Genomic DNA, 18,502 nt, shown 5'->3' with positions numbered 1-18,502 from the left:
GTGTGTGTGTGTGTGTGTGTGTGTGTGTGTGCCAAGCATTACATAAACCAGAACGTCATTTGATACTCCCATTTAACACATATTCACATATTATCAGCAACGCTTAATTCTAAGAAACTGTAAAGATGAAAGTCGCCAGTGGACAAACTCAGGGGCCTTCCCTTTTTTCACATTTATAAAAGTTCCATATGATGCTTGTCTTTCTAAATTAGGTCACATGGTGTGGCTGGTGTACTTTTTTTTTCAAGAGAGGCTTAAGTCGGTATCATTAGGATTGTCATGGGACAATGGAAAAAGCTACCTTTATTGGTGGAGACACCTATGTCACTGGAGTGTTGTGAGCTCTCAGCCACTGGAAGTGGTAGGATTGCTGCCATTGTACTACAGTGTTAACGCCATAGGAACTGTTTCTTGGATCAGTAATTAGATTTAGTACTTGACAGATGTTGCTACCTGCATAACAGTTATGTAAAAGGAAAGGCACATCGAAATAGGGGATTGGGATTACTACAGATGAAAAATACCATTTTTGATACAGTTATCAAATTGGCATGCAAAATAGTTCAAAAGTCAGTTTTTTTATAGCATAAGCTTTTATTTAGTATAAATCTGAACCTACATGTATACTTATCACAGAGGGCAATGATAGGCATAGATAGATACATTGCACTGCTGTTCCTCCCTTTGTGCATAATGGGAAAGCTTTACATCACTAAGAGTCTTACATTAATTTAATATATTCATACATAGGGCTTAAAGTACTAAGAAATAGTCACCAGTATTGCTTATATCCCAATAAATGATTTGCCATACCTTGCTCTGTACTGGGATCCTGTGTAAAGGCAGCCATCGTAGTAGAGGAGCAGGACTTTGCTTCCTTATACTAAGGCTGCCTTTCTGATGATTGGTGATTTGATGACTGATGGAGCAATACTTTTTCAGAAACGAGAGGTTCAAAAAAATATCAAAAGCAAAGATGAATCCAAGACAGTTAGTAATTACAGTGAACAGCACTATGGTGTCATCCAAAAAAATCTCACTCCAAATTGCCTGAAGTATAGGGCCTTAGATAAACTTACACTGCAAATATACAGATATTGGGCTCAAGGCACAGAAGTGCTTAGGCATGAATGCCCACTGTGGTTTTTAGGGGAAATTAACAACAAAAGATACCTTTTCAGGTTACTGCTTAGGCACAATTAGCAGTTGTTTTCTATAGCATTGAAAGTCTTCACTCTTTGAGTTCAGTTCAACTTTATAAAGGACACATTTGCATTTTAACACTGTTCACCAACATGTACGAAGCTTGTTCTTAATTTTCAAATACCTATTCATATGACCATTGGCATAACCACACCTATGAGCTCTGATATGAAATTTGGACCTGCGCCCCATCAACCATCATGATTGTGCACGGCTGCTGATTGTCTTCTATGTACAGATCAGTGGGCAACAATTCTATTCTGACAAGCTACTTGTCAGGAGCACCTGGTAATATCAGCATTCTCCTTCAACATCAAAATTATCCCATCAGACAGTCCTCCACTTCATATCAAAGTCCCCCATTACATAAACATTTTTCATCCACATCAGCAGCACCTTCTGACCACTTTTATCATGTAACACTGTCAGAAAGAGAAAGCCAGTGGTAGAAGGGCCCCTACAGGTACTGTGTCAAATACTTTGCAGCCCTTGTTCCTAAATTTAAGTGTATGATTCCTACTTTGCAGAGTTGTAGATTTTTGTTGATTACATAGATCAAAGGCTTACATGTAACCAAGTTTTATTAGCCAGTTACTAACTTCAATCTTAATTTTTTCTTTTACAGCAACTCAGGAAAGGAGTGGTGACTTTAACCGTACGGACACGATTACGCAGTCCCAGTCTTACCCCGTGTCCTACCCCAACTTTACTGAGCCGCTCCAGCTCTCCAAACTCTAGCATGAGCTTTGGGCCATCAATGCATGGCTCAGAGGATGGAGATTCTTCAGTGTGTCGCAAGGGACCCGGACCAAAGGACAGGATTGTAATGGAAGTAACTCTAAATAAAGGTAAAATGACATAGAAACGGATGTATTGTATAATCTAAATAAAGTCTAAATAAATATATATATATATATATATATATATATATATATATATATATATATATATATAACACTGCATGGAGTCTGTATGTTCTCCCGTGTTTGCATGGGTTTCCTCTGAGTACTCCGGTTTCCTCCCGCATCCCAAAAACATGCAGTTAGGTTAATTGGCTTCCCCCTAAAATTGACCTTAGACTGTATTAAAGACGTATGACTAAGGTAGGGACATTAGATTGTAAGCTCCCTTGAGGGACAGCTAGTGACATGACTATGGACTTTGTACAGCGCTGCGTAATATGATGGCGCTATATAAATACTGTGTAATAATAATATTAATAATAAATCCATCAGGGAAGCTTCAAGTGAAATTACACATTACATTACACATGTAATTATTCTTTATTTACACATATGTAATTAACCCATTATTTGTATTGTATAAGCTTGAATCTTATCATGTGTCTTTTTATAGTCAGATGACCATTTTTTGTAAATGGCAGAAGCACAGGGTACTCATAAGTTAAATTAAAAGAGTAAAGACTTGGCTCTTTTAAGATGAGACTGTCACCAGGGGTGTCTGAGCACATTGGACTTTGCATGAATATGATCGGTCTAATCAAGTATTTTGTAGAGGAATTAGTTTTAAGTAACAAATTTTGGTTAAAAGATGTTGCCCTTGCAATGGTCTGTAATCAGGTAGTTCCAGCTGCTATGCTAAGATTTCACTGTCAGCACAAATTCATATCTTTAAAAGCACCGTTTCTACAAAACCCAGGCAACTAAAGCGTGCATAGACAGAGGTTATCATGTGAAAATACCTAACAAAAAAATCTGTTTGATAAAAAAAAAAATTAGGGGGTCAGACATTCGGTTTTACAATTGTATCATTTGCATATATCAAAGCTAAAAAGCAACATAAAATAATTTAGGGTAACTGCATAGAGTTTGCAGGTTCCCCCCTCCAAAAAAAAAAAAAATACCTTATACTGTACTGTATTAATGATATATGACTATGGTAGGGACATTAGATTGTGAGCCTCTTTAAGGGACAGCTAGTTACATGACTCTGGACTTTGTACAGCACTGTGTAATATGTTGGTGCTATATAAATACTGTGTAATAATAATAACTCCTATTCTGTTTGTGTATTGTCATTACAGAACCAGGTGTTGGTCTTGGCATTGGAGTTTGTTGCCTTACTCTAGAACATAACTTCCCTGGCATTTATATTCATAGCCTAGCTCCTGGATCTGTAGCCAAGATGGATGGGAGATTTAGGTATGTCATTATAAAATTTTACACTTCCTAGAGTCAGTCATGGTAATATTTTAGGCTTGAATATACAAATATTAGCAACATCTCTCTATATTGACGAATATATACTTATATTTGTATAGTGTCAGTATCGCCATGCTCACAAAGGCTTTGGGCTGTGTTGGTCAGCAGTCGAGTTGGAGGTTAAAACCAGCGCTGATCCCACCAAAAAACAGAACTTTGCATGGTCTCACTCATGTTTCCCTCTTTCCTTCTTTCCTAAAACTGTACATTTTCCTGCAGTCTCTTCTGATTCACATTTTACCTCTCAGATTTTTAACATCTTTTGTTTCTGTCTCTGATCTTGTGCTATCTTATCAATATCTTTTTGGATTTGAGGTCTAACCAAGGATTTATCCATGGAAATCAGGACCTCCTTCTCCCTGTTGGTAATCCCTGAATTCTATTTATATTGGGGAATCAGAACCAAAGTATAATTTTGAGAATGAGGACCTCCTTCCTTCTGATGGTGATCCCCCTACTTTTATACGCCATAATTATGTCTATATAGAGGAATCGGGACCTCCTCTCTACCACTGGTGATCTCTGACACTCCCCAGATTTCTATCTACTGTATATAGAGGAATCAGGTCCTATCAGAATCTATTATACCTATAGGTTATACTTAGGTACTCAATAATATACGGTAATCCCCTTTTTTCCTGTCAGGCCACAACTTTTACTAATTTTGTAGTTATATGAAATAAGCACCTTCCAACTTTTTACTCTGTAATTTAGCCAGCACTGAACCTCAAATTTTGTACTCTTATGAGAGATGACCTTTTCCCTTAAGTATATTATTTTGCATTTAGAAAGGCTGAACTGCACTTTCTGTTGTATTTAGAATTAACTTGAACCCATTGCCCCTTCTATGCTAGATACTTTGTGACTTTGTTCTGGGCTGTTAATATCTTAAAACCCTTTTATTGGAGTCCTCCCTAGTGAATCCAATATGTTTTTCTCACTTTGGTGGAGGATTGTAGCAAAGTCACTAAAGATTAAAACAACAGTTCTTGTTAAAAGGAACTTTGTAAAGAAAATGTGGTTCTCATGAAGGGGGGGAAATCCTTTTAGACAGAAGAGATGGTCTATCTGGTGAACCATTCCAGATGTCTCTGTATAATGGCACCGTTCAGTGTGAAGTGCGGCTGTTTGTTTTTCTGTATTAGGTACCAGAAAGTGATTCATCAGTTTCATTTCCTTCACTTACAAGTCATGCTGCGTCTTAATCTTGATTTATTTATACCATTGTATCAAACGCTATGAAATACGTTGTTAAACACAGCACGCTGGCATGCAAACTGTGAATATCAATATAGGATTAAATGTTTTTTGATTTCAGCAGGGTGGAATGATTAAATCATAAATAGCCACAAGATTGACATTTTACACCCATAAAGGAACCTCATTTTTGTTTTTTTTTGTTTTTTTAAAATGAAGCTAAATTACACAAATAAGTAACAGTAAAATTAACAATAAATCCACTTTAATTTCACAATATATTTTGAGTAGATACCTAGCAGTGGTATTCAGCAGATACCACAGCTGTTCCATAACCTGCTCCAACCAGAAATCAAAGAATACCTTGCAGGGTCACTGGAAGGTTTCTTCTACATTATGTAGTTTCCCTTCTCTGTGCTTGCATTTTAAACTTTTTCATTTAGACCTTCAGGGTACTTTTTGTTAAGTAGCTGGGATTTCCTATCAGCCTTTTTGTCTATGAGAGATTGCAAGGAGCTTGCAATGGGTATACTTGAGATCAGCTCCCATACATAACAAGCAGGGGTTCTGCAGTCACCAGATTGAAAAAAGTGAGATAGCCTATGTACCTACCTACCTCACCTACTATCGTTTTTATATATATATATATATATATATATATATATATATATATATATATATAAATTTATTTATATAATGTGTATGTGTGTATATCTGTCTGTATATCTATACATGTGTGTATATCATATGTGTGTGTGTGTGTCCAATATATTTTGCAAATGGGGTCGGCAAACTCCGGCCTTTAGTCCACATATGGCCTAACCGGTAGTTCGTTCCGGCCCAACACCCCCTGGCCGATCCAGCCTAATGCCTGATCTGCCAGGGGGCCTTAAGAACTACCGAAGCCAGAGCCCTGGTGCCGCCTCCTTGCTGTTGCTCCCCTATTTACTGTGGCCGGCGTTGATACTTCCGCCGCGGTAAATAGGAAAAGCTCCCTGAAGGGAAGTCCCTCTCCTCCCCAATGCTTATGGAGGAGAGGGATTTCACTTCAGGGGGTGTTCCCCGTTGGTGGGTGGAGCCATTAGGGGGGACTCGGAGTCCGGCCTAGTGTGCTCCCGCCCACCCCTGAAATGGCCTAGTGGTCATAAGTTTGCGGACCCCTGGGCTAAATATTAGAAAGTGATACACTTTTTTTTATCTTAGGGAATATGGCATTAACCACTGATTTTCATTGCAAAAATTTATATTTTTTTTGCAGTACTTAATTGTAAGTGCATCTGCACTTTTAGGATAGTCCTTCTGCAAAATCTCTCATATACCTGTTTAATCCTACCAGTAAAGTCTACCTAATGCAAATTCGTGTGATGGAGTGGCAAGGATGCTGCACTGTCCTGAATTCAGAGCAGAGTTATCCCTCTCATTTACGCTTTTCTAACAGTTGGATTAAAAAACAGCAAAGGTGACTATTAATATTGATTCAGAAGGCTGTGGCTTGCTAATTATCACCTGGCACAATGCTTTGTGAATTGACTCTCGGTTGCTGCAAACCTTCCACTGTGATTTGCAATGTCTGGAAGAGGGTTGCAAGCGTGTGAGTAAAGGAGAATTTGGCTGAGTCAGAGAAGGTAAAGGAGTCTATTTGAGTCTTGTGCTTAACATGATAACTGGATTTGTTACTTTTTCCTCACAAAGCGTTTTAAACCCTTCCCACTCTATTCAAAATTAGGAGAAAATTTTTGTCTACATTACAAAACAAGCTGTTTGCCTACCTTCCATCAAAACTTCACATGAATATTTTAACGTAGATGTGAATATTCTTCTCAGTTTTCATGAAATTCTATTGGTATATTTGATGAATGGAGGTCTACTTAAAGAGATGATCACATCTGATTATTATTTTTATAATATTTTTTATCTCCTATTGTAGCCGTGGTGATCAAATCCTGGAAGCTGACTCAGTAAGTCTCCGTCACGCCGCGTTAAGTGAAGCGTATGCCATTCTCAGCGAGTGTGGACCAGGACCTGTGAGCTTAATTATCAGTCGACATCCAAACCCAAAGGTGAGGTTCTGCAACGCTGCATAATAAAATGTACCATTAGGGTTGATCTCCAGTGGCCTAGCTTGAGATGATGATATTGTTTTTTTGCTGGTACAATGATTAGACTGTAGCATTATGATATTGTAGAATATCATAAGGTGATACGGTAAGAAAATGTAGTAAGAAAAAGGTAAACTTGCAACAAAATGCCTAGCTGTAGTTCCTCGTTTTTCCTTTCTGACATGATGTTCTAAAGAGAACAGCTTTTGGTAGTCTGCAATATTATAAAACAAATGGAAGTTATTCCTGGTGCAATCTATTAATAGAAGAAATAAGACTTGCACCCGGAGGTTTTACTGCTCTATGGCCACTCTCTGTATTCAGGAATATGGTGTAATTCAGTTCCATAAATATAAGCAATCATCCCTGATGAGTGTCTTTTTATATACACACTCATGTTTGGAATAACTGCCTCTGTGATTTGGTTTGATTTGTTGTGATTTGGTAATAGTACAAATATGATGTCATGGTCTCCGCTTGTTGATTAAAGCAGAAGGTATGTTAATAACATACAGACAATTGTCTATTTCAGTAGTGTTTACAGTTTATTTTTATTTAGAGGTGGGTGGCCTAGGCTTTGTATGTCAAGTCTTTGTGCATCAGACTTTGCTTGTCTGTATACTGCAGAGGGGGTGCTCAGAACCTGGGAACATCGACATTGCATGTTAGCAGGCTGCAGCTGACCAATACACTGTTTGGTGACGCACTCCATCTGTGCACAAAACACAGGACTGTCCCCGCTTTGTGCAGAATGTTCAGTTTTTTCCCCCTTTCCTTTATGCCCGTGCCCATGTCCTGTGTACTGGTATAGCAGACACCAGTTGTGGTAGGTGCCATTATTATTTTCTGTTCCTCTCTATTCGTCCTGATCACCACTACCATTTAAGCAGAAACTGATGGGAAATCAATTACTATAAGGTATCAAAAAAGAGGATAAAAGGAGCAATAATCCTATGGGGAAGCCTCTTCCCACTTCCTGTTGTGTCGCCAAGACACAATGGGGGGAAATCTTCTTATTGGGACACTATCAGAAAAAGTTCAACTTTTTTGTTGATGGTGTCTTTGCTACCCAAAAGTAATTAAGAGTTTTGGTTCTATGTATGCTTTTTTTTATCCAGGCATGGGGAATTTTTAATACACACAGCAAAAAAATGAAGTACTTACCAATACCATATTATATCAAAAATTAAAAATAAAAGCATTAGCTATAAAAAAAAAAATTAATATTCGAATAAATCTCCATGCCTTACAAAATGTATTTATGTAAGGATTGCTGCAAAGGACAATCATGCATTGATTTGATGGTAATGACTTTGTAAATTGCTTTGCTTGCTTAGATATGGTCTTTTTCCCTAGCTGTATATATATAATTATTGTGAAAATGCTGACCAGACCTGTCTACTTCTTTAGTTTGCATTACAGTCATTGTGTTCTCGGCATCTTTCCATTATACTCGGTGTATGCTCCCTTCACAAGGAAACAGAAGCTTCCCATTTTCTGTGGCTTCTCAAAGCAGCTGCAATAAAAGCAGCAAGCCACAGGATAAACTGCTGAGGAAGACGTGATTGTGTGTCCTAATGCAGTTTATTTTATGATGTGGTTTATAGAAGATCCTGGTCGTTACTTAACAATAGTTACCGTTTTTTTTTTCTTAAAGGCAAATTCAACCTTCTTAAAATAATTTTTAAAATTTATATAATTGCAATAAATGCAACTTTGTAATTTGAAGAGACTTTTTCTAAAGGAAAAGGAAGGCTGCTGCAGGTATTATCTTAAAGCACCTAGGGGTGCACATGTCTACAGCAGCTTCACCACCCATAAGCATGGACTGATCTTATATGTAAAAAAACTATTTTTTCCCCACTTTTTTGCCTACTTGAGTCCTCCGTGTGTGCCCTTTCCAGGACCTCTACCAGTAATGGAGACCTCTAAACTGCTAATAGCCTGACCTGCCTCTCAAAGTCTTTGTAAATCTTTTTAGAACCCTGTATTGGGATCTATGGAAAGGCAATTATCTATATCACCAAGAAATGACATTGCCGATCTAAGAAGCAACAAACTACACTGCAGGATAAAAAAAAAACAGAATCAGGCAGTAATTAGAGGCTCTTGTATGATTTTTTTTTGTTTTTTTTATTTTAACTTATAAATTAGAGGTTTGTGTTTGCGTTTTATTAATGATCGTTTTAACTTTACTTTCAGAATGCAGCCAAAGATGAACAAAAAAAGTTTTGTTTTTTTTCTGCATCCATTACAAATATAGGTTAGGAAGGTAGTTTCTAGGGGGTACATGTCTTAGGGTGAACATTAAAAATGTAACCCCTCTCTATCCCCTTATCCTACATTTTACAAACATGATTTGCAACGATTGCAGAATATAAATTACAGATACGCCTACAGTAAGGAGAAGGTAATGTCTAAATCAATATGTGAAAATAAAATGTGAAATATGTGTTCTTACTGATTTATGAAGGTAACATTTTAGGGGGTTGCCCAAACTTGCCAATTGGACTGAAACTGTGGAACAAACTCCCAGTCCAGACAAAGGTAGCTTATCCATGTATCATCTATTTATGCATATGTAACCACATAACGGCAAGGTGCATCCACAGCAGTGGAAAGCATCAGAACAAATTAGTCTAATAGGTATTTCTATTAACATTTTGGCTCCCTCAAAGCCCCGGCAGATGTGCTGTTAGTTAACTGGTATTGAGTCTTTTATTAACTTGAATTTGAAAGTCAGAAAAATAGTTGCTGCAGTTAGAAGTTGCTCAGGTGTTTTGTATGTAGAAATGTGATGGAGTGATGATGATGATGTTTGTATATGGTAAACTAATGCATCAGACAGTTTATTCAATTATCTCTGCATGGAGCTGTGTTCTTCAGATATTCTAGAATTCCATCATAGTACACAAGACTTTCCATCACACAAGAATTCCATCAAGACTACATTACACAAATTGTATGTGAAACTTTTGGAAAAGTACACATTTCGTATTGTTCAAGGTGAGCTTTATGCAAGCAGTTTAGTTCAAAGATCAAGCACATATAAAAGAGCAAAGGATTTCTATTGTTCAACATGTATCCAATTATGAGTTTTGTATATATTTGTCACATAGTACAGGCTAGACTTGCAGGACAGGAGACCTGATTACCTAAATGTTACGGGTCAGCCTGCTTTTCATAGGAAACATTTAGGTAATCAGAAAGCAGCAGACAGGTGAGCCATGAACGTCCTTGGTGATCCCTTCTTGTAATTTGGTGACAACTGTCTCTCTTTTCATCTTCATGATGATGAGATTACAAGCATCTCTGCCAACATACATTGGAGGCAATTTACTAACCGAATTTAGGCTGTTCATTTAGCAAAGCAAAAAATCCTTCTGTAAAGGATTTCAGCTTGGTAAATGTGGCAAAGCTTTTTTTTTTCCTTGCACATGATTGGGTATTTTTTAGAAAGAACTTTTGCACCACATTCACTAAGCTATGTGATTTATCCCTTGCAGTGTGATAATTAATTTTGACAAGTGAACAACGTAAACTCCCCTAGAACCAAACCGGGGCAATAACATACAGCCACAGCTGGAGAGAGTTCATATAGCCCAGACATGGCTGAAGGAGAACTGCAGCCAGGAGATGGAAACAATGTGAAATCAGTATATTTAAAAGATGGCATTTGTTTGTGGAACACAGAGCAAACTAAATGTCATCCCGTTATGGTTTAAATCAACTTTAATAAAAAGAAGAGGCAGAAAAAGTCCGCTCCTAAGCTTTCCGGTGTCTATGTTCTTTTTCCAGTGTTATAAAGACAGCAGCTGAGTTCCAGACTATTATAAAAATGGCACGTCGTAGGGAAACAATAAAAACCACATGTCCATCGTCCGTCCTTTCATACATCTGTAAAGATTCCATACGCTTCACCAAGCAATTGATGACATCCAGGGGGATTCGCTCTCCCGGCATTCATTTCCGTTCAGCGGCAGAATATTGGACTGTGCTGTGTTTTATTAAAAATAACCTGTAATAAACTATATAACTGATGTACCATAAAGATTTTAGAGGAAAGGGATCCATATGTGCTGAGACTATTGACAGTAAAATGTGTATCATAAATCTTTTGTTCTCCGCAACCAGTGATAGACGTATTTAGAAAGTAAGTGCAGTGACAAGTGAAAAATGCAAAATTCCATAGTGGCCAATTGGATTTCAATTTAGTGGAGTCTAAGCAGTAAAAAATGTATTTAAGTTGTGAAGCAGTCATCATCGGTCATTACATTTTATCGATTCTGTAAATGTAAGTTTAATACAAATACTGAACTAGAACTGTTGCATGCTGTGGAGCAGTTATTCCCAACCGGGGGTCCCCCAGATGTTGCTAAGGGTTCCTTGAGCTTTGACTGATTTACTTCCCATGTAAAAACAACTTCATAGTTTTGTAGCCACTGCCATGACACTAAACTCTTTTTAGCCTATCTGTAAGAGGGACAACCAATGTAAGGTACACTTTTTCTATGGACCTTATATGCTTTTAGTAGGAGTTCGGCAAGACCAGAAAATTATTTCTGGGATTCTTCAAGGTTAAAAAGCTTGAGAAAGCCTGCTGTGGAGGCTTTTGTTTCTGTGAGTTCAGATGTTTATTGGACCATCATTAGGATCCTACTATTGCCATTTGGCAAAATTGATGTTTCTCTAACTGTGGAGCTGTTGTCATTCGATGGCACCCCGATGCATCTACAGACAGCTCCTATATGCATTTTTTATCTGTTTAGTGGAAGTTTAGCTTTAAAGTTTATACCCAAAACTTTCTTTTTAATGTTTAGATAGTATAGGAAAAGATTATAACCCCTTTCCAGTTTTAGGAACATATAGGCTCCATTAGGGAGGTTTACCCTGAACGTAGTAAAATGAGGGAATCTCGCCAATGGAGCTTCCAACAAGCTGGTAAACCTGACAAGGGTTCTAATTCTTTCCTACTCTATCCAAGACTTATAAAAGTTCTATAAAAACTGTTGGAGCTTTGCTTATAGCTTGACAAATCCAGTGTGATGTCTGTGGCGTTCCTGTTGTCCCCCATCCTATTGGTTGCTGTGTGTAACACCACATTCTTCCCTTTGCACCGGTTCCTATTAATGATGGACATTGTGGGTAGACTGCTCCCAGAAGAATGTGCTGTCAGCATTGCTTAATATCCCTCAGAACTGAGTGGGATGAGGGACAAGAACAATCTTTATATTGGATTTTTTGTGCGTATGCCCTCCAACATTTTCTGTCTTGTTTGCTTTTGAATACAGATGTCAGAGCAAGAAATGGATGAGGCTATCTCTCGTTCTACTCATCGTGAGAGCAAGGACTCTTCTCATAGCCCAGGTAAGTGACTTGTCCTGTACTTGTTCGGTCAGCTTTGGTAAATTAGAAACACGATGAGCTGTAGAGTAGAAATGATGGCTCCTTATTCCTAAAAAGTCTGAGCTCTTGTCACAGGTGGGAAGATTTTGTGCTATGCTGGGTTCAGAATTTTCCTTGATGGTTACAGATGCCTACTGCTATAGATGCTGCAGAATGTACAGCAATGCTGGCTTATGCACCTCTATACTTTCTCCAGTATTATTATTGGCACAGAAAAAATAAGGCATTTTTAAAGGTTTGGGGTGGGTTTTCATCCAGAAATTAGGAGGAATGGGTTAGGTCCCATAGGTTGTAATGTTGTAAATTGTTGTAAATGCCTAAATTACAACACAAGCAAAAGTGTATGTAAAGCCAAAATCTTTCTTAGTTTTCAGTAGAGAAGGGTAACACCCCTGTTTTCCCTAAACAAAATGAACGCTTTAGCTGCAGTAATTGCCTTTTCTTTTGCTGTGCATTCCATCTACTTTGCAATTCAGTGAAGTGCCACAGTATTATTGCTGCTGCTGTCTGTAGTATTCAGAATATGCCCACCACCTGAAAAGGATGTCATGCAGCCAAGTAAAATTCCCTGGGGAAGACGGAGTGGGGCTTCTCCAAGGGAAGCTGCAAGGGTAAAGCTTGGAAAGCCTCAGAGTTGGCTTTAATCTTATCATGGTGTCCGCCAAGGTATATGTTAATTGTGAAAGTCTGTGAAACCAAATGATTTTAATTGTAGATAAATCAACATGGTGTCAGGAAATCTTGAACAGGTGATAGTTTGGTTGAAAGTGACTCAACAACTGCTTGACTATTGATCTGCACCAGCCAATTAGTACCAGGGAATAATGCAATATTTATACGCACATGGTTTTTCTACCCTTACAATTTGCCAGTCGATCAACTTTTCTTTTGTTTCCTAAACGTTTAGCTCTTCATTTAAAGAGCCCATCCCCAACTGTGAAGCCGAAACAAATTGATGTATCGGCACCACTGAGCTGGACTATGAAACGCTTCCTGGAGCCTGCAAGCAGAGTATGTAAAGAGGCCATCATTGTAATGTATTTAAAGCTTGTTCACTATCCAAAAAATGCACTTTAACATATGTAGGAGATACAGGAGACTTTGTGTTACAATATCGGCATGTCTGTTTATAAATGTTTCATACAGATTTATCATAAAATGTCCCGGAATCCAACCTCATTTTCAACCTTTTGTTCACCTGGAACGCAATCCTCCTTCAAGTCTGTTGTGACCTGAAGGAATCAAACTCACACGTTGTTTATAGAAGGGGATTTATGTAAGATGACTCACTCCCTTACACATAGTGACATTTGCAGTGTGAAGTAAACAACGATAACCACATTGTTATTTTGTTATATTATATTTTCTCCTTACTGAATCACAGCTGTGGTAGCTACATTGGTTTTGCCAGAAACTCAAACTTTACTAGGTAATTGGAAGATACTTCTATGTTTATAAGCTGGCCATTAATGTACGGTAATAATAAGAGATGTTTTAAAATGCCCAGTTTATCATTTTCTACATCCTCTATCATGTAACAGAACAATAGAAATATGAGGGGCACTACTCCTAACTTGTTTTAAACATGCAGACTTAACATTTGTCATCCTCATCCATTCTTCTTCACTAATCTTCAAGTACATTGCTTTCTAACTTTACTGATCTCAGAGTAGCAAAATTAGAAATACACGTGGGTCCATCTAGCAATACTGTACAAAGAATACACATAGGTGTGAATAGCCCATGAAGAGGAAAGTCATTTTCTTGCATGTATCGGTACCTCTAGAGGCAGCTTGATAAGATTCTGGAAAACTTTATCAATGGTGCAATATCACTAAGCCATGTCTTCTTGTCAATAGGGTTCGGTGAGCTCAGAAGCAGAGCTGTCCCAGTACTTCTCCCAGGACACCCCCAGCCAGTCTTCTCTCTCTGATACTGCAGTGACCGGCTCGAGCGATGAGGAGCAGCTGCGTCTGAGAAGCGCCAGTAGCTCTATGGAAGAAAACACTGTTCCTTTTAGTGCTGCCAGTAAGCCTGCCTTCTCATTCACTTCTGAACAGGCTCTGTCTGTGTTCTGGCAAAATGTAGAATAATTAATTGTCTCTTTGCACCTGATATCCGTTTCTCTCTTTGACCTTTAATTAACTCCTGGATGATAATCCCTGGGGTTTATCTGAACCGCAAACTCTGTATTTGTGTGTCACCTCTTAACCCCAACCTTGCACATATCTAAACATAAGATTGTGTTGTTCTTTTAAAGTTTTAAACACACTGTCCCATCCCATGTTTGTAAAATTTGTATTTCCACTGTGCTGTTTGGCTGAAAAGCATTATGAGAATAACAAAAATGTCCAAAGCCTGCAGATGTCACCTTGACAGCTGAAAAATATTGCTTTGTGTTGTCCTTCCTAAGTGCTCACCTATAGCCCAGCTCATGGACTTGCAATTTTTCAATTTCCCTGATAATATACATACCGAAGCAAGCTAAGACCACTAGCATGGCGGGTTATGTTTGGGGAGTTTCAATATTCTCTACACTCAAGTTCTTATGCAGTGAAACTGCACCGATTTGGACAATTTGTTTCATTATATTGTTGTCATTTTATTCTGACAGTTATATTATATTATACAAATCCATTATAAGGAATTATTCTACCATTCCACTATTAATGTTTATGTCATGCAATTACTCTTAGAGAGGCACTGCCACTCTGATCATTCAGCATCTCTTTAAAGCCCATCATCCGAACACTTCATCATGGAGGGCAAGGTGACCAATTTTTAGTTTTATTTAGAGAAAAATAAGTGAATACTGAAGTTTTATTACTGAAGAATTGCAACCAATGTGTACTTTTAAATAGTAAAGAAAATATATCAAGTTTTTATTATTTTATATCTTTTTTATTGTCAGATTTCCTCTTGTTTTTTGTGGTCTTTTCCAGTGACAAAAGATCAAATGAGTGCTGTACTCTATGTATTCAACTATATGGAGAGGGGAGGGGGTAGGATGAGCAAGTGAACCCCAGTTATGCCTACATTGTAAAGTACTGCTAAGGGGATTAATGAACAACATCAAGGGACCACTTTACACATGCTAGATTTTTGCCTGCGACTATCATAACTGTTCGTCTCGGACTTCCATGATCTAACTTGTGTGTACCTAGCAAAAGGAAGTAATGAAGTCATTGATACCTGAAAGGTGTTCTAAACCTTTCTTACTCTTTCCAAACTAATAAAGAAGACATTGTGACTCTAGTTTGGCTTCTCTTTTTGTAATATTTCCCTTCATACAGTAACTCTGACACTGTCAATGTAAAATGAGTCTATAAACTCCATAGCTAAGAACTGAGTTTTAGTTGTAGCTGTTCTGTTTTCCCGAAGTGTTATTCATGAAGTGTCTATTGCCCTTTAGTGACTATTCACTCCTTTATTTCTCAGTATATACCAGGCTCATAAAACATTTTATATGTCACCCGTCTTCCAGGAGTGACAAAAGTAAGCGTCCTCTATTATTTCTACTAGAGTAAAATGCTGTTTAAGAGCCTGGAAAACATATTTTACAGGGAACCAAGAGTGAAAGCGATTATGTTCTGGACCTAGAAATTACAGACCTTGCTGTCTTCCAGTTTGTGTTTGCTGTATTTGTTCTACACAGTTAATTGGAGGTAGGCTTCTCATAAATTAGGGGTAATGCTTTCTTTCGTGCAATAGGTTTAAGCTAATTCCATGAATTAAGGCCAATAGCTGGATGTTTTCTTGGAAGAAAAAAAATCCATGGGAATGTCTGTAGTCTGAGCTGCTTGCCAGAATCAGTTCTTAGAGGAGAAAGTGAGTCTTTCTGTACAGCCACAGCAAATAGCATGCAGTTCCTTCTAAAATATGTTATATGGTTTTTTGTAATGTGAAGTGGGATTAGAATCCTATATTAGGCTTTTATTGCTGCTCCATGTAACAGATTTCACTATACCTTTTCTCCTGGTGACCACTTGTATCACTGGAACAGCTAGAGAATCATATATTAATCTTTCCAAGGGTATCATTGTTCTGGTGACAGCAGTCTAAAGGGGCATTTCCCTTGCTTCAGAAAGAAAGATTTTTTTCACCTGTTATGCCTATAGGATAGGATGATAAATCTCTCCAATGGTAACAGGAAAAAAACGACAAGGATTTAAACTATCCCATAATAAAACCAAACTAAAAATAAAAGGATTCAAAACAGAGGAAACCAAAAATCCTTATCTTGATAAACGTTATGAAGCCTTGTATATAATTAAACAGTTATTTGAGAAAAAAAATGTTTAATTTTTTTTAATTTTTTTTTGGCAACTGAAATAGTTTACTAAGCATATAAGCTTAACATACTAAGCTAAACAAAGCTTTACTGGGCAATTGGTAAGCAAAAATTATCTAAAATATTATATAACAGCCTGTGTGGAGACTTCAATTAAGTCTCCACCCTCCCCTAAACAAGCCATACGGCGAAACGCGTCAGAAAGAGACAACTTTATTTCCTCCAAACAGCAATCTGTTGGAAAATTTTTGCATATTCACTAATTTATATTTTCCTTTATACATGTTTCTTTACCAGTAGCCCAGTCGAGCTATGTTTAGCTTAGTATGTTAACCTTATATACGCTAAGTAAACTAGTATAGTTGCCAAAAAGTAATTCTTGTCTCCTCATTCTCTCTCTCAAATAACTGTTTAAGAAAAAAAAGAGAAATATTTTAAACTTGTTTCTAAAATCTGTTGGTGGAAATGGTAATCCATGCACAATACTCAGGAAGAGTCAGTGCAAGTTTGTCCTTCATCTTTATTTAGCATGGCATGAAAGAAATACAGTTTACTGCAAATGGGCTTTGTACATCAGGTCCATGGCGAAAAACAAACAGCTGCTTGTCCGAGCTATATGAACTCTGACTTCAGGGTGCCCCCAATGGATACTTAAAAACCGACAGGCAACACTTAACTATTTTGTGTTCCACCACCACTTGTCACACAACAGTAGGTTCCTTCAGCAAAGAGAGTTCTCATTTTCAATCATCTACAACTAAAATGGGAAATTTTTGACCTAGAAATGTGGGCTTGTTTCACCACCCAAAGCTCTACAAAGAATCTATCTGTTAGGATCCTAAACAATAACCTATTAAGATCCGAGAAACTAAATGTTTTCCTTCTCAATGGCAGGCATGAATCCCAAATCCCTTGCCATATTTAGGTAAGAAACCTATGCCACATATATATATGGCCCACAATACTGTAGATCCTAAATTCAAGTAAATTTGTTAAGGTTTAAGATGTTATATTTTATCTTTCTTATGCTTCTTTTTGTTTTTCTCTATGTGAAGAAAGTGGGGCTATAAAAGGACAGAACTCGGTTTGCTTCTCCCAGAGAAATGGAACTGCTCATCCAGCTGAAAAACACGTAGCCTTTCAACAGTCCAGCATTGATGGAAGTCCACAGTCCATAAGAAGCCCTCTTCAGCGACAGAGAAGGATCGTCTGCTACGATGATGATGATGCTAGCGAAGAGGATGATTTTGGCAAAAAGGAAGAGAGACAGTTTTGTGGTTCTAGAAAGAATGGCGATGAGGATTCCGGCATTGTTATGACAACTCCTTCCCTGGATGTTGATGAAGAAGTCCCATCTGACGACTTGCCAAGAACTATACTTGGTGAAGCTGTGACCTCTTTGTGTGATAGCTGTGTGGAATCTGAAGATGGCCAATTGGAACATACAGTGGACTCGCCATTTATTGCTATTAAATCTTTTGAATTCACTACTAAGACTGAGAATCATCCAAGTTCTTTGGGAATAAAAGAATCATTAGAAGGACAGTCGGAAAACAAAAGGTCTCCCAAACTTGAACACAAAGCTGTAACCAGAGTCAAAAGCATGCTAAGTACAGAAAATCCTAATGCCTCCAAACATAAAAATGAGGACAAGTCTGGAAAGGCCTCAAAAGCAGCTCCAGTTGTGAAGAAATCAGAAGGAGCTGAGATGATGGGGCGATGTAACACCGAGACTGTTGAGCTTCTCTGCAGTGAATATGAGTCTGTTGGGTTGGACTTGGAAATCAAACAATCCCCCGTCAGAGTTATTATAACGGGTATAAGACCACAAGGAGAAGCAAGCAAGGTATACCTTAACGTATTTATCGTATAGCTTAACGTATTTATCTCCTTTTCCATTTTTTGTTCTTTGGTAACTGTAAGCTTCCCTTTGGCTATTAGCCTAATGACATAAAGATTAGTTTGATCTGTCTGAATTCAGGAATCAGCATTATGAATCGAGTTAGATTTTTTTGCCTTCTTTGGCAAGACAAGCTATTCTTAATTCAAGCAATTTGATGCACAAGGAAGATTATATATATATA

At 37.8% G+C, this 18,502-nt stretch overlaps 1 protein-coding gene across 5 annotated transcripts in view; it reads left to right on the top strand.

Moving 5' to 3' along the window:
* The window catches only part of PDZD2 (PDZ domain containing 2), a 211,405-nt gene that overhangs the window by 157,681 nt on the left and 35,222 nt on the right, over window positions 1-18,502 (top strand). For all 5 annotated transcript variants that reach the window (XM_072416553.1, XM_072416552.1, XM_072416557.1 and 2 more), the window contains 7 exons: window positions 1,829-2,051; window positions 3,248-3,365; window positions 6,550-6,682; window positions 12,013-12,088; window positions 13,035-13,138; window positions 13,987-14,155; window positions 17,474-18,264. In XM_072416553.1, the coding sequence (XP_072272654.1) occupies window positions 1,829-2,051; window positions 3,248-3,365; window positions 6,550-6,682; window positions 12,013-12,088; window positions 13,035-13,138; window positions 13,987-14,155; window positions 17,474-18,264 (1,614 nt within the window). The remainder of the gene's footprint in view (window positions 1-1,828; window positions 2,052-3,247; window positions 3,366-6,549; window positions 6,683-12,012; window positions 12,089-13,034; window positions 13,139-13,986; window positions 14,156-17,473; window positions 18,265-18,502) is intronic.

This window comes from Pyxicephalus adspersus, chromosome 6 (assembly GCF_032062135.1).
Source record: "Pyxicephalus adspersus chromosome 6, UCB_Pads_2.0, whole genome shotgun sequence".
Lineage (NCBI taxonomy): Eukaryota > Metazoa > Chordata > Amphibia > Anura > Pyxicephalidae > Pyxicephalus > Pyxicephalus adspersus.
Note: the sequence above shows the minus strand (reverse complement) of the source record. Positions and strands in the feature narration are given on the sequence as shown.